This window comes from Phyllopteryx taeniolatus, chromosome 5, assembly GCF_024500385.1.
Source record: "Phyllopteryx taeniolatus isolate TA_2022b chromosome 5, UOR_Ptae_1.2, whole genome shotgun sequence".
Lineage (NCBI taxonomy): Eukaryota > Metazoa > Chordata > Actinopteri > Syngnathiformes > Syngnathidae > Phyllopteryx > Phyllopteryx taeniolatus.
In genome coordinates this window covers 7,840,372-7,856,712 of record NC_084506.1, presented here as the reverse complement: position 1 = coordinate 7,856,712, position 16,341 = coordinate 7,840,372, and the positions used below count along the sequence as shown (strand labels likewise).

Below are 16,341 nucleotides of genomic sequence, written 5' to 3'. Positions count from 1 at the left end.
AGTAGGGGGACGGTGATCATGTGGATTACAGCCTCGTGCAGGAGGGTGCCAGGAGACCCAGCATGAATGGAGGTGATGAAGAAATGACAGACTTGTTGTAATATATTTTTACACACTTATACTGCATATACTGTCCATAGTTAAGGCAAGGTGCCAAGTGTGTGACAAACCAGTTTTACACTGAAGCAGCAAGAACTGTGTTCAAACACCTGAAAATCACACATCCCAAGAGCCACAGTGAGCTTCAAAAAAGACAAGCTGCACCCGCTGTATGCAGGTACAGACAACACTGTTACCTTTGACACAGTGTCGTGATAAAGATAATGCTTGTGTCGCGTCTGTTCCCTGATCCTTAAAGATTATTATCATTATCGAATTCTAACACAACACACTTCAGTTGTTAACTTAGACATTGGTTTTAGTAATTTTTACTGAATATTTATGCAAAACTTATATGTGTGAATATGCATATATTTGCTAAGTTATATTTGGAAGACTTGATTAAGCCAGGTGTAAAATGTTGATTTTACTAGGTCCATGTGGATCCGTAAGAGGCAAACGCTTTCCAGAACGGATTTAAGTCATCCTGATTTCCACGCCATAAATACGAATTTCTTTAAATTGAAAATTTCTGGCTCAGAATATAAAAAAAAGAAAATATGATATATATTGTACATTTCTCATCTTTACATAATAGTTCATAATATTTTGACTGAAAAACAGTGTCAGTTTTGGTATCAATGAAATTGCAAGAAAAAGTATCGGCACCCAGATTTCAAACTGAGTAAGTCAATTTTTTAATAAATTAAGACAAGATCATCATTAATTCAGTACAGTACTTTTTTTTGACACTTTTGATTAGTGGTATACCGTGAGAATTTTATCATGTAAAACATGCACCTTGGCTCAATAAAGTTGAGGATACATGAGTCCAGTCCTTAGGTGTGCTAACGAAGAACAACACAATTAAAAAAGGTAGTTTAAAATTGGCAATTAAAAAACTCACACTCAGAAGCAGGCACTTGTTCTCTTTGATGGCACCCAGGCAACCGAGAAAGCCTGTTACCATGACGATGGCGCCAATGGCGATCACCATGTTGGCAGCTGACAGTGAGGGGAATGAGGGCGAGAAGGTGGCGAAGCTGCCTTGAGACACAGAGAGCCAGATGCCCACACCGAGCAGCCCACAGCCACACAACTGCAAGACAAAAGAAGACAAGGTGAGAAAACAAACATCACTTCAAAGCTCTTCCATGACTGGTTCTCCTCGATCATTGACAATGCATTTACCTGCAGAGAATGGTCAACTATGAAGACAAATCCCAGCACAAACAAATCAATTGGTCTGACACTTTCAGTCATCCATCATTGAACACGACTTAAAATTCAGAGGAGCTTAACATAATTACAAGCATGCTAAACCAATGCAAGAGATTAGAGTTAAACATTGGACGTAGGCGATGCCAATTTTGCGTGTTTGAACTGATCACACTTAAACCAACAGCAAACAGACATTACAGTATCACCGCCGCGCACAAAATTGCAGTTCGTTGACCTGGCTATTAGGCAATTATGCTACGAGCCTAACGAGTTTAAAAACTTCCCCAATTCACATGTAGTTGATTTAAAGTCCAGCTCGGGGGAGCACTGTCCTAATTGCACTCCGTTAATACGCCAGGGCCCATAGTGCTTGTCAAGTCTGCTGTCGATAAGATTTAAGAGAGGGCTTTTATTGACTGAGTGGAGCGTCCCGCCCACCGCCCACTGATGCAGTGTCCCCATCTATCAGTGAACAGCAGGCACAAACGTAACCACCGCACTGTGAAATATAGCAAAGGAGTAAAGTAGTGGCATATTTTTGTCTACACCAATTGGAATGAAATACCCAGGGCCATCTCAAAATGAATAAAACAAAAATCTCAAATGAGGTAAAATATGGAAAGGTGCCACAGTGAATCATGATGCCGCTACCTTTCAGTGATCTCGTTTCACGCCCCCCTTCCATTTTCCTCCTTGCAATACAGCTCGAGCACACTTTAATGCCTGTCAGCAATATAAAGGGAACCTGCTATGCACTCAAGGAAAAACTTGAGTGCATAGCAGACAGACACCCACCTAACTATTTTTTAGGTACACTCGCACTGTCTTGACAATGCAAATGCAAGATAAATGGCACTGTCTGAAAGGTATTCATTGAACAATATTTGCAAAATGGTAATTGGTCTTTTTAGTGATTAGTGATTGCCTGGAAGTGCAAAACAATATAACAAATTGTGAAACACTATTACATATCAGAAAACAAATTAACAAAAGCAGAAACACTTTTACATTTCAGAAAACAAATTAACAAAAACCGAAACACTTTTACATTTCAGAAAACACATTAACAAAAGCAGAAACAGTTACAAAAGACGAAACAAATTACAATTGAGACAAACTGGAACGGGGCGGCACGGTGGACGACTGGTTAGTTTGCATGTTCTCCCCGTGCCTGCATGGGTTTTCTCCGGGCACTCCGGCTTCCCACATCCCAAAAACATGCATGGCAGGTTAATTGACAACTCTGAAATGCCCGTAGATGTGAGTGCGAATGGTTGTTTGTATCTGCCCTGCGATTGGCTGGCAACCAGTTCAGGGTGTACCCCGTCTCCTGCCCGATGATAGCTGGGATAGGCTCCAGCACGCCAGCGACCGTGGTGAGGAGAAGCGACTCAGAAAATGGATGGATGGATGGACAAACCGGAAAGGGATTATCCCATATCACAGATTGACGCGTAAAATTCCAACATGCATTCTTAGAAATCCCACACCCTTTCTTGGCAAGACCTGCCACGTCTGTAAACTTAATCTCCAAAGTCTATTCAGCACGCCAGCTGAGTGGCCTCCGGTTGTAGTTGTGTGTTTCATTAAATATACCATAAAATTCCACTCGTTGGCATATTTTGTGTGTGTTCTGAATTTAAGTAAACCGCTGTAACCTAGGACTCAAAATGTCGTAGTGTAGCAACCTCCAGATTATGAGACTGATTAAAACGGTTTGTCGTCATTTCGCCTAAAGTTAAAGTTGAAAAAATTGATGTGGTGCCCTTTTCGAGACATTAGTTTGATTTTAACAATTAAATCAACATTACGATAAACTGGAAGTAACACTAACTTTTACGGTTTATTACTTTATTACAATTCTTATTTGACCTATAATCGCTATATACATATATATATAGACAAGGAGAGACACTTTGAAATGAGGACAATACTGATGGGAATAAATTCATACAAATTCATGGAACAAATATTAGAATTTAGATAGTAAATGCGGGTCAGTGCTTCTGATACTGTTTTGGCCTGCAGAGAAAGCCTTACTGGACCTGATGGCCCTCCATTGTTAATACTGTATGGAGAACTCTTGGCTGGGTTCTGTGTAAAATACAAAAGTGGCAAATTGCTGCATCTTCTATTACGCTCTGATGGAGCAATTTTGCAACAGATTTAAGTCTCAAGTGAAAAGTAATTCAAACCTTCCCTACTTAAGCTTCTCGACTTCAGTAAAAATCTTGCCGAGGCTACAGCCCTCAGTGTAGGCTGTGTGGTTTTGTTACTGGAGCTGGTTTCAGACAAAGTATATAGCACTGCTTTCAAGGATTATAGTAAAGTTGTGAATGGGCACTGCTAGCAGACTCCGCGAGAATGACACTTGGATAAAATGAAAATGAAAGTGCACTGGATTTCTCACCTTGAATAAAATCCCACTCGATTGTGGGAAAGGAAAAACCCCTTTGGCTCTTTGTGCATCTTTGTTTAAAAATCTGTTACCATTCCAGAAAAAGAGCATATTCCTATGCTGCACCACTAATAAACACGATTACATCTGAAAGTTCTCACGAAGCCATATTATATGGATAATGAGGGTTTGAGGACGCAAGGGATGAATAGGTCATTAAAGAGACCAGAGAGATGGAGTGGATTTACAGCCTAGCGAGAGGAGCACAAGGAGCTTTAAGAGTCCAGGTGGGCAGGGATGCAGTGTCATCACTTAATTATGTTTAATACCCAACAACGGGAGCTTGTCCAAGTGTGTCGCCCTCTGAAGTGACTGTGAAATGAGCCTGTCCCCACTCAATCTGTCTAATATTTTACTTCTACTGCTACCACTACTACTACTACGACGACAGCACAATGTCAACAAACCTCTGTGCCAAAAGCATAAGGGATCATTTCAGTATACACTCTGATCTCGCAGGTTATCTGACTTTGCCGTATTGGATTGAGATTCGCATTGAGCCATTCCTCTGAGCTTTTTATCTTTTTTCAATTTTTGAAGACTGTTGTTTTGATATCACATTTGCAGAGGATTGATGAATCCTCCGTAGCTAATGCAGCTCTACAGAATCCACTGCTGTTACATCAATCAGAGCCTTAGGGTTGTGATGGTAATGTGGGTTGTTAGGAAGAAATTGTCCAGTTAACATGGTGACAAGTCAAAATGTTGTTGATATTCCAATGTTTATGATTTGGATCTGTGATTTGTACCGGATTATGCAAGTGTTTTAGTTTTTTTGTTTTTAATCAAGTATGGAGGTAGGCGCTCTGTGTATGCAGCATTACAGGGTACAGGCAAGTTCTTAAACAGCTTGGACTTGGTTCTGGATATTTTATTATTAACTAGACCAAGTTTGTATACAGCATAGACTCTTTTTAGAGTGTAGTTCTGCTTTAGTTTCTGGAAAGCATTACTTAAATAACTTTGATGTGCTGACGTTCCAGACTGTTAATATTTGTTTGATTGCATTTTACGACCCTACCCTGAGCCGTCACCTTATCGTGGTTGAGGGTTTTTTGTGTCCAAATGATCCTCGGAGTTAAGTTGTCTGGGGCTTTATGCCCCTTGCAGGGTCACCCATGGCAAACAGGTCCTAGGTGAGGGACCAGACAAAGCATGGCTCAAAAGAGCTGTATGATTTATCAAAATATTGGAGGACGTTTTCCCTTGCCCGCACGCGGGTCACCAGGCCTGGGGGTGCGGCTCGAAGGCGAGCGCCTGGTGGCTGTGCCTGCACCCATGGGGCCCGGCCGGGCACAGCCCGAAAGGGTAATGTGGGTCCCCCTTCCCATGTGCTCACCAAATGTGGGAGGGGCCATAGGGGTTGAGTGCAGTGTGAGCTGTGCGGTGCCGAGGGCAGGGACCTTGGCAGTCCGATCCCCTGCTACAGAAACTGACTCTAGGGACGTGGAATGTCACCCTTCTGGCAGGGAAGGAGCCCGGTCTGGTGTGTGAGGTCGAGAAGTTCCGACTAGTGACAGTATAGTTGGGCTGGCCTCCACACACAGTTTGGGCTCTGGTACCAGTCCTTTGAGAGGGGTTGGACTCTCTTCCACTCTGGAGTTGCCCAGGGTGAGAGGCGCCGAGCAGGTGTGGGTTTACTTCAATGGACTTCAGTGCTCAAGTGGGCAATGACAGTGAGACCTGGAAGGGCGTGATTGGGATGAACGCCCCCCCCCCGATCACAGCCCGAGCGGTGTTCTGTTATTGGACTTCTGTGCTCATCACGGATTGTCCATAACGAACACCATGTTTAAGCATAAGACTATCCATACGTGTACTTGGCACAGGACACCCTTGGCCGCAGTTCGATGATCGACTTTGTGGTCGTGTTATCGTACTTGCGGCCGTATGTCTTGGACACTCGGGTGAAGAGAGGGGCGGAGCTGTCGTGGTGGCAACCCCCGAACACGTTGGTGGACACCAGCGGTGAGGGATGCTGTCAAGCTGAATAAGGAGCCCTTTTTGTCCTGTGGTCCTGAGGCAGCTGATGGATACCGGCTGGCCAAGTGAAATGCAACTTTGGTGGTAGCTGAGGCAAAAACTCGGGTGTGGGAGGGGTTTGGTGAGGCCATGGAGAACGACTTCGGCACGGCTTCAAGGAAATTCTGGTCCACCATCCTGTTGGGATGAAAATTAGCACCTCCAAATCTGAGACCATGGTCCTCAGTCAGAAAAGGGTGGAGAGACCTCTCCAGGTCAGGGATGAGATCTTGCCCCAAGTGGAGGAGTCCAAGTATCCTTATTGTTGTGGTGTGGTGAAGAAGTAGCTAGGCCGAAAGGCGAAGCTCTCAATTTACCGGTCGATCGACATCACCCACCCCTCTCGCAGCACAGATATCCGACCAAAGCGCTGACTAGTAATAAATCTCACAGTCATCTCCTATTAACCGCAAGATCTCTGTCTCCAGAGAGTAGAGATAGCTACTATCATCCGAGACCTCGAGTAGCGAACGCTGCTCTCCACATAGACGCGCAGATGTTATATAGTGACCGCCACACTATCGACCTCCGACGCCCCTTGTGCTCCACCAGAGAGGTAGACGCAGGATGACTTTCTTTTTTCAGGATCCCCTCTCCCGAATAGAGACTGAGAGATTTCTCTCCTCGGACTTTCACCTAATACCGATATAGATCCTGCATCGCACAGTCATTAGGAGATAGACTCGCTGCTAAAAAGCTGAGCTGCACTCTCCGCAGACCTGACCATTCGGATAAGCTAGATCGAGATTCGATGTGTCAAATGAGGGATTTTCCAGAGCACTATATTTACTGCGCATCAATAACTCAGTGCACACGCGCACACCATCGGGTCACGACACTGTCGCACCAATCACTCGCTAACACTCACGTAGACCCTCTATGGTCTAAACACAAGAGACGCACTCTGCATCCTATACCAGTTTGATAACACGTGAGATCTTAACTAGAAAATACCCCAGAGAGTTTTTACTCAAGACTCTGCCCCTCGACTGCTCACACCATGTGAGAGACTCGCAGGCTCAATACTCTGTTTGCCCACACCATCCTCAAGAAGACCTCCGCATAGATTGTGGGATGTGATTTTTTTTCATCTAGAAAAGGACTTCAAGTTGACAGAGTTGTGTGACCTTTCCACAAGTGTTTGCCAATATTCTGAATGCCAGAATGGACCCCAAAGTCTAAATGCCATTTGTGGGAGAAAGAGCCAGGCAAAGAATGAATAATATAAATGGAGGAAGTGAGAGTGCATGAGCTGTGACTGTTTCCAGTGATTTTAAATGGCGTCTTGCTGTTTTGGGGTCTTGTAACAAGCTTCTGGTGACTGCAGTAAACTGTGTGTGCCAACTGTGAAGCATATGCCCAATGGAGGTAGGATGAGGTCAAGGGGGTCAACATTTAGGCGGGTAAAGGAGATATGGAAAGGAAAGACTGTATGGACAACTGAAGATGTGTATAAGTGGAAAACAGATTGGGCTAAGAGCAAGGAAGAGGGAAATTGAGGCTGACTCTTCATCCAAGTAAGTGGCTCAGTAGCACAAGGCCTCCCTACACAAGACCCCACGTTTATCTACCACTTCAGGGGATAAGGTCTGCTGGACTATGTTCAACTTCGAGGCCATTGACCTTTTCCCACTCGGAACGGTCACTCAGGGAGTATGTCCCGTCGAAAGGAGTGACAGCTTTTGTCGCCTAAGGCAGTCGCCTCAAGAAGTGAATGCTGCTTGGAGTGAGTAGGGTGGGTGCATGCATGTGTGGCTACAGCCTCTGGTCTGAGATTAATCAACACAGTCTAGCCACCACCATCTGTACAATGAAAATGACATTTTTCCATCCGAAAAACAAGGACTTGTATTGGACATTAGAAAGCGTTTCTACCACAAGAGCTGTGTAAAAACCTAAGATGTGGAAAATGGTGAATGCAATACTGAATACTTGATCACTTTAAGATCACCTGTGCATTTTTCTGCAGTTACTTTTGCATTGCAGATTTTTTCATGCTGCACAGAATCTTTAACCTTTTTAGCCAGCATTGATTTTGCACTGAAATGAAGACAGCATATATTCCCCTCTCCTCGCTAAGTGTTGCATGCCCACGATTCACATTAACATATCGAGTCAGCAGATGCAAACATTAAAAGGAGTGGGGGCAAAAAGATGAAAAGTAAAAGACAGGCTGATAGTAATGTGGTAGACATTAGGACAGTGCTCCCCCAGAGCAGATCTTCTTTAAGGCATTCTGCAAAAGAAAATCGGTCTGTCCTGAACCAAGGCGAAGCCTTTTTGTCGAAATTCACCTATTATTAATGAGGGGCAACTTCACCATCAATTATTCCAAACATTTCTAGAATGAAAAATTCTGAGATTTAAAATTGGCTAGTATTATTTAGTAATAAAGACCCATTGTTTCTACTAAAGCATTTTCAATTACAACCTCAATTCCAATGAAGTTGGGACGTTGTGTTAAACATAAATAAAAACAGAATACAATGATTTGAACATCATGTTCAACCTTTATTTAATTGAATACACTACAAAGACAAGATATGCAATGTTCAAACTGATAAACTTTATTGTTTTAAGCAAATAATCATTAATTTAGAATTGTATGGCTGAAACACGTCCCAGAAAAGCTGGGACAGGGTCATGTTTACCACTGTGTTACATCACCTTTTCTTTTAACAACATTCAATAAACGTTTGGGAACTGAGGACACTAATTGTTGAAGCTTTGTAGGTGGAATTCTTTCCCATTCTTGCTTGATGTAAAGCTTCAGCTGTTCAACAGTCCGGGGTCTCCGTTGTCGTATTTTACGCTTAATAATGCGCCACACATTTTCAATGGGAGACAGGTCTGGACTGCAGGCAGGCCAGTCTAGTACCCGCACTCTTTTACTATGATGCCACGCTGTGTAACACTTGCAGAATGTGGTTTGGCATTGTCTTGCTGAAATAAGCAGGGCCGTCCATGAAAAAGACGTTGCTTGGATGGCAGCATATGTTTCTCCAAAACCTGTATGTACCCTTCAGCATTCATGGTGCCTTCACAGATGTGTAAGTTACCAATGCCATTGGCACTAACACAGCCCCATACCATCACAGATGCTGGCTTTTGAACTTTGCGTCCATAACAGTCCGGATGGTTCTTTTCCTCTTTGGCCCGGAGGACACGACGTCCACAATTTCCAAAAACAATTTGAAATGTGGACTCGTCGGACCACAGAACACTTTTCCAATTTGCATCAGTCCATCTTAGATGAGCTCGGGCCCAGAGAAGCCGCCAGTGTTTCTGGGTGTTGTTGATAAATGGCTTTTGCTTTGCATAGTAGAGTTTCAAGTTGCACTTACGGATGTAGCGCCGAACTGTATTTACTGACATTGGTTTTCTGAAGTGTTCCTGAGCCCATGTGTCGATATCCTTTACACATTGATGTTGGTTTTTGATGCAGTGCCGCCTGAGGGATCGAAGGTCACAGGCATTCAATGTTGGTTTTCGGCCTTGCCGCTTACATGCAGTGATTGCTCCAGATTCTCTGAACCTTTTGATGATATTCTGATATTATGATATGAATGAATAAGCAATTCAGGGAAGCTCCTTTTACACCCAATCGTGGCACTCACCTGTTCCCAATTACCCTGTTCACCTGTGGGATGTTCCAAACAGGTGTTTGATGAGCATTCCTCAACTTTCTCAGTCTTTTTTGCCACCTGTCCCAGCTTTTTTGAAACGTGTTGCAGCCATAAAATTCTAAGTTAATGATTATTTGCTAAAAACAATCAAGTTTATCAGTTTGAACATTAAATATCTTGTCTTTGTAGTGTATTCAATCAAGCATAGGTTGAACATGATTTACAAATCAAATTCATTGGAACTGGGGTTTTAGAATAGATACCCAGATAGTTCAAATCAGTTGGACATCGCATCTCATCCTTCTTAGGATTCATTTAAAAAGAGCATCCCAGACATCTTTTGCATACAGTGGAATATAACTCACTTTTGGCAAAAGGCTCCAAAATCTCAGAAATCTGACAGTGATCTGCCCCAAGTAGGCAATAGCTTTCAATTAAAATAAAATTTCCCCACCATAGTCTCCCTTGGCTGACTAGTAGCATCCTAGTCATTCCTCTGTGAATAATCTAAAGCCAATGTCAATTGTTTAACAAGTAAATTATTAATACGGTCTGCACCGGTGGTTTAAGGAAATAGTACTTTCAAGATTGGAATAAACACTGCATGAATTCAAAGAGACAGAGGCAGGGTGGAAGATTAAAAAGCTACATCAGCTTGGTTAAAGTTTCATTCACCCACTGGAGTCCTGACAGAATCACAAAACATGCTGCTTTCTATGAACCTGTGCACTTTAATCTGAGGAGAATTAAGTGTTTATGGGGTCAAGTGAATGCCTATACGTCTATACTCATCTCTTTCCTTCCCCAAACACATTTTGACACAGACAAGGAATCTGGACAAGGACTACTCTGATGCTTTCACAGTGAATGAGTTCCTAGCATTCCACACATGCTTAACCAAGCAGCCTTAATGATGCCATCCTTTTGGTTTAGGTTGATTGCCTTAACTGGGCAGAACCCATATTACTCTTTTTGAAGGGTATTTGCTGATGCATTGGAGCGCCTGTGTCCCTTCCCCTCTCTCCTTAGAAGAGATGAAGGTCCTGTCCACTGCAGTGTGACCAGAAATCAATCGGTGCAGGAAGGATTAAAGATGGCCAAGCTATTCTCTACCAGTCCTGAGCTAGCTCTGATGTCTGCGCTGACACATGCACACTCTTCAACACCTAAAAACAGCTTCCGACCTAGGAGGACAGGACACAAAAAGAAAGTATCACAATGGCAGCAGAAGCAACATTGGTAACCAAGTCTCCTGTTAGATCTTAGCCATCCCAGCAAGATTCTTTAATCAGCCTAAGAACTCACAGGCACTTCAATTATGCATTGAGAACAAGTGGGGGAGCACTAGTCACTATGATAGGAGCCAGAAAGCAAAGCAGCTGTGCTTCCCACAGCCAGTCAGTGACAGGTTGGATGGGGAGTCAGAATGAGGCACAAGAAAATCGGCTTGTGAGCCAAGTCTAGAAATAAAGCACGGCGCCAAAGACCAATGTTCCAGTTGCAAACACTTCCACAGGAAAGTAAAGCTTCTTCTGCTTCTACATCCCATGGACAACAGTGGAAACCATTGTGTCAGAGGAAAAACAACCAATCAGAGACCAAAGGCGTGACTTACGACGTGTGAATAATTTGCTGTAAATTCATGGGCACACCCCCGCTCCTCGTGCTGACCTGTTACTTGGTTACCCCAGAAAATTCGGAATGAAGTCTTACTATAACACAAGTTTTATTTTTTGCGATGATGAGTGTGCCTGCCTGTCTGCGACACACGATTGACGCCTTGGATCTTCTGTCTTTGATTAGTTGTTTTCCCCCTGGCACAGTGGTTTCTTGCATATCAAATTAGAGGCACAAGATAGGTCCAGAGAGTCAGAATATAACAAAGTGATTTCGCCACAGCTGACACCTGAGAGAATAAGGAGTTGTTTTCAGGGCTGAGGTCATGCTGTTCTTCTTTGGACTGTAAACTACCTTTTTCAAGATGAAATCCACCAAGAATCAATTCTCCATGATTGACAGATTTCCCCCAAAATTGGAACGTTAAAACTTAATCCTAAACAGTATGTGGAGGAAATTTGTAATGCAGGCTGTCTGCCATGGATTTGCGACAAAGCCGGATGTCTGGTTATGAATAAATAAATGCTGATTTGCACAAGACATATCCCGAGCACAAGGTTAAATGTGAATATCAATGTCACTTGCTGTTGGCATTGTAAGATGGCTAATGTTAAGATGGCTCACAAGGCACACACTAAAGGGTCCATGTGTTAAGAAAGTAAACAACAACAGTGCCTTTTTATGATTTTGCCTCCTCATAAACTCCCTCGCATGTGGAGGCACACAGACATTTGGCTGGAATAAATATCTCACCCTGTCTGCTGGTGCAGCCAAGCTGAAAATCCTCAGAGGCGGGCAGACGGTTGGACGGTTCCCGTTGAGGTTGTGTAGTTGAAGGGCTTAATGAGTGTGCTGGCTCAGCAGAGGTAGAGTGAGGCCAGAAACTCAAGTATTAGACAGGTTAGACACTCAACCTGTTCCCTGCGCTGTACCAGGGTCTTGGGTGCAAAAAGCTCAGCAAGGTGGAAAATCCCTGATAGGCTACATAGCAGCTCCTGTGAGGTGCAAGTAAAAGGGAAAGCTATCGTCTCAGCACCGTTCCTTCCTTCTTTTTCTGTTCTCTTCAATTCAAAATAAGTCCAAGACTTACGATCAGTGCAAAGGGCAGCAGCTAAATGGGCTGGTAAGGGAGCTTCAAGCCCCTTGAGTCTCAGTCAATGTGATCTATACCCCCAAATTCATTCATTCAATTGACTGTCTGTTGTCGTACTAGAGTGGCTCCAACTACCGGAGACAAATTCCTTGTGTGTTTTTTGGACATACTTGACAATATAAAGATGATTCTGATTCTGATTTCCCATACCGCTTATCCTCACTAGGGTCACGGGCGTGCTGGAGCCTATCCCAGCTGACTCTGGGCGAGAGGCGGGTTACACCCTGAACTGGTCGCCAGCCAATCGCAGGGCACATATACAAAAAACAACCATTCGCTCTCACATTCACACCTACGGGCAATTTAGGGTCTTTAATTATCCTACCATGCATGTTTTTGGGATGTGGGAGGAAAGCAGCGTACCCGGAGAAAACCCACGCAGGCACGGGGAGAACATGCAAACTCCGCACAGGCGAGGCCAGATTTGGACCCGGGTCCTCAGAACTGTGAGGCAGATGTGCTAACCAGTCTTCCACCGTGTCCACCAAGAACTGAAACGATAACATCAAGTCGAAACATCCTCGATTCCTTAATTATTTACGATTCCTAACATGCTCAGGGACTTGGTGGAATGAACTGATGTGTCATTGGCTGGCAGTTTGTGAGAAAGTAAAAAAACACATTGTTACAAATGTATTTCAAGTGTTCTGGGCTTAGATTGGAATGAAAAGCTGCCTTGGGATTTCTTTCGAGAAGTTAGCAATGCATTTGAGCAAAGGTATTGCAATTATGTTTTTATTTACAGTGACAGCCTTTGTGACCTTGTACAAACAGTCAGGCTACAGTGGGTGGTCTGAGCCATGAAAGAGACAAAGGTGAAAAATATATTGTGTGTGCATTCACTTGTGTGTTTTATACTTGATTATATCCTCTCACTTTGATAAAGTCATGCCTGCCTGCAGCATGGGCTTCCTGCAGGAGCGCTCAGTGAACTGACAAGCCCGCCAAGACCTAACTCCCTGCTGCTGAAACATCCATCAGCAACACTGCGGTGAAGGCATGGCTTATATCATTCCGCATAATGTGATTTGGATTAAACATACTCCTAATGAACAAGAATATTTGTATTTGCCAATACATACATTGAATGGGACCCAAAATAATATGGGGGCGGGGGGGTTAGTAACTGTTTGCAAAACAGGGCAAGTCTGTTTCACATTTGCAAAGGAGTGGAACTAATTTCTACCAAATGCATAAGAGAAGAATTGTAAACATCGAAGCGTATGTTTATTCCTGGAGCAGTGACTGTGTGAATGGAAACAGTGCTGTTATGCAATGTGCTACATTATGCATCCCTGGAAGCACCGAGGAAGATAAAGACACAAAACATGCACATCCTCTTAAGTGAAAACCAGAGCATGAGGCGGATATTCAGATTTCAAGATATATAATCAATAGTCTAACTGCATGGCATGCTCAAGGAAGAGTGACTATTTCCCTTCACTTAAAAAGGCTTCAGAATATTCATTTCTCTTCATATAATAAATTATTCGCCACACTTTTAAAGACAGACGATACGGTTGAGAGAGGTAGATTGGAAGTGAAAAAGGTGTACTATTGGGTCTTTCATTGTTGGCCCTATTTTCTGTCCCCTCACTTCCACTTTATCCTCATATTGGTTCTTTTTCCACCTGAATGGAACCTTCTTTCTCATTATTGCCATTGATGAAGTTTGCCATTTATCCTGTAATTCATGCCACAATTCATAATGCATCACAACACCTTGGGAATAATGGGATACTGAAGAAAACAACGTATACCCTTTTCCTATTTTCTCTTTATTTAATTTATCTGCCATAGATAACAGAAAAACTGACCTTATTTGGGACCGTGTGGCACAACTGACTTTATTTTGGAGATAATGAACTTAGAGTGGGTGACAGCGTAGAGGGAGAAAAATACCTAATATGAACCAACAGAGAGGTAGAGACATCAGTATTCATAGAAGTGCAGTGTGTCTGTGCCGTGTGAATGTTGATGACACGATGTCTGCGACTGCTTCCCACCCAAAGGGGAAGCAGAGGGAAGAGATTCTATTTCACCTTTGTCATGACAGCTCCAGCACTTAAAGTCAAAAAGCCTACTCATCCATCAATATGCATACCTCCTCCTCATGTATGAAAGGCAAAAAGAATCGATGCAATCTTGTCTTGAGTCTTGATATACTTCAGCTTTAATCCAAAGATTTTTTTTGTGTATGTTAAACATGTCATCTCTTAAACCCATGAGTGAAGAGATACTATCTCATATTTTGCACAATCCAGATGATGTTTGACATAACAGCGTCTGAGCCTGTACACACAAAGTCAAGAAATCGGACATTTCTGCTGATTAATTACATCTTGAAATGATTGAGGCAAAATGGAGGCGGACCAACCGATGCCCTGTTGATTCAATTCAAACTAGACTGACATTTCAAAAGGAACAGTATGAATTCAGGTCTCGGAAATTGAGCTACATCCACGCCCGCAGACCTTCCCTCCTCATTACACTGTACTGCATAAAACAACATTGCTTGGGATTTTGTGCTTGGTGTGACCCAGCTTTTGTCTGAGGGCGTTGCTTGGTTTGAAGTGCATTGTATTATATGTTTAAAGAGAAAGAGTTATTTAGAGCCTTCCTAGTTAGTTAGTTAGTTAGTTAGTTAGTTCTTTCGTTCGTTTGTTCATGAGTTAAAAAAATAATTTAGGAGGGTATTTTGAAATTGTATACAGTACATGTAAATGTTAAAAAAAGAAAATACCTCACCAAGATGATACCAATACATTTATAATATATAATACATTTTAATACAACCCCAATTCCAATGAAGTTGGGACGTTGTCTTTCACATAAATAAAAACAGAATACAATGATTTGCAAATCATGTTCAACTTATATTTAATTGTATACACTACAAAGACAAGATATTTAATGTTCAAACTGATAAACTTTATTGTTTTTAGCAAATAATCATTAACTTAGAATTTAATTTAATTGGTTGCAATATAGAAATGTTACATGCTACAATTACATTCTGTTGTCATGTGGTCAAATTTACACTGGTTGTTATAGATGTCTAATTTTATTCTTCTCCTCTTAACCTCCTAGAGTTGATTTCAAAATAGCTGAATAGGGAAAAGGAGTCAAGAGAGATCAGCTTTTAACACACGTCTGTCCCCAAAAGATGATTAAAACCTCTTTCTCAACCCATGCCTTGGATGCCAAACTTAATGCAGAGCACCGTCAAGTCAAGCACGCTAGTTTTAAAACTAAATACAACAGTCAGGTTTTAGTGTCATTTCGATAAAAAGCTCCCTTGGGACTTCCCATGAAAGGCCCACTGGCTGCGCCTTTACAGTTGACATGCTAATCAGCACAGGAGGAAATGGACTGTGTAACTGCTCTCATTCTGGTCAGCCAACCTTTAAGTCCCCTTATCTCCTTATCTTAATGCATTGGACCACATAGAGCGACAAATCACTAAATAATAGTAGGACATCAATCCACATATTAATGTTGCAATATAATCCTACCCATGTTATTCGGTGAGAGAACACCTCAGGGTACAGGAAAGGGTGAGGTAGAGAAAACGAGAAGGGACAGTAAATGAGGCTTCATTCAGGCAGAGGTGGTGCATTGAGGATGCTTCAATAAAGCAACTTAAGTGAGTTCGGTTGGACAGCACTCACATCAATTCCACTACAGGCAAAATGTACTTGCAACAGTTTACAAAGGAATTACTTAGAAGCTATCAATGAGAAAAAGCAACATGGTTTCTAAAACACAAAACAAACCACCAGTGCGTTATTTTTCAATAGTCCTTAGATTTGCATCAAAGCATGACAGAAAGACCATACTGTATACTGTATTTTGGATGATATTGTCATTTTGGGTGCCATATGCTCAAGTAGTGCAGCACTTTTTGTGCACTGCTTTAACTCTAAGGGCTCTATTTCCAATATTATTATATAGTTTTTAATTCATTCGACGTACTGGCCGGCACGGAGGTATGGGGGCGGGGAGGGTGGCTGGTTGTAAACGAACACTTGTTGGAAGGCCTATAGACACCCTACATGAGGTCTGCGGACTCGTATTTAAAACCAGCGGTTTTCACTAGCTCATTATATATTTAATAAGGGTACCCGCTAACGTTCAACGCTCCA

At 42.6% G+C, this 16,341-nt stretch overlaps 1 protein-coding gene across 2 annotated transcripts in view; it reads right to left on the bottom strand.

Moving 5' to 3' along the window:
- Positions 1-16,341, bottom strand: part of tspan9a (tetraspanin 9a) — a 222,123-nt gene that overhangs the window by 25,965 nt on the left and 179,817 nt on the right. For both annotated transcript variants that reach the window (XM_061773469.1, XM_061773468.1), the window contains one exon: positions 1,007-1,198. In XM_061773469.1, the coding sequence (XP_061629453.1) occupies positions 1,007-1,198 (192 nt within the window). The remainder of the gene's footprint in view (positions 1-1,006; positions 1,199-16,341) is intronic.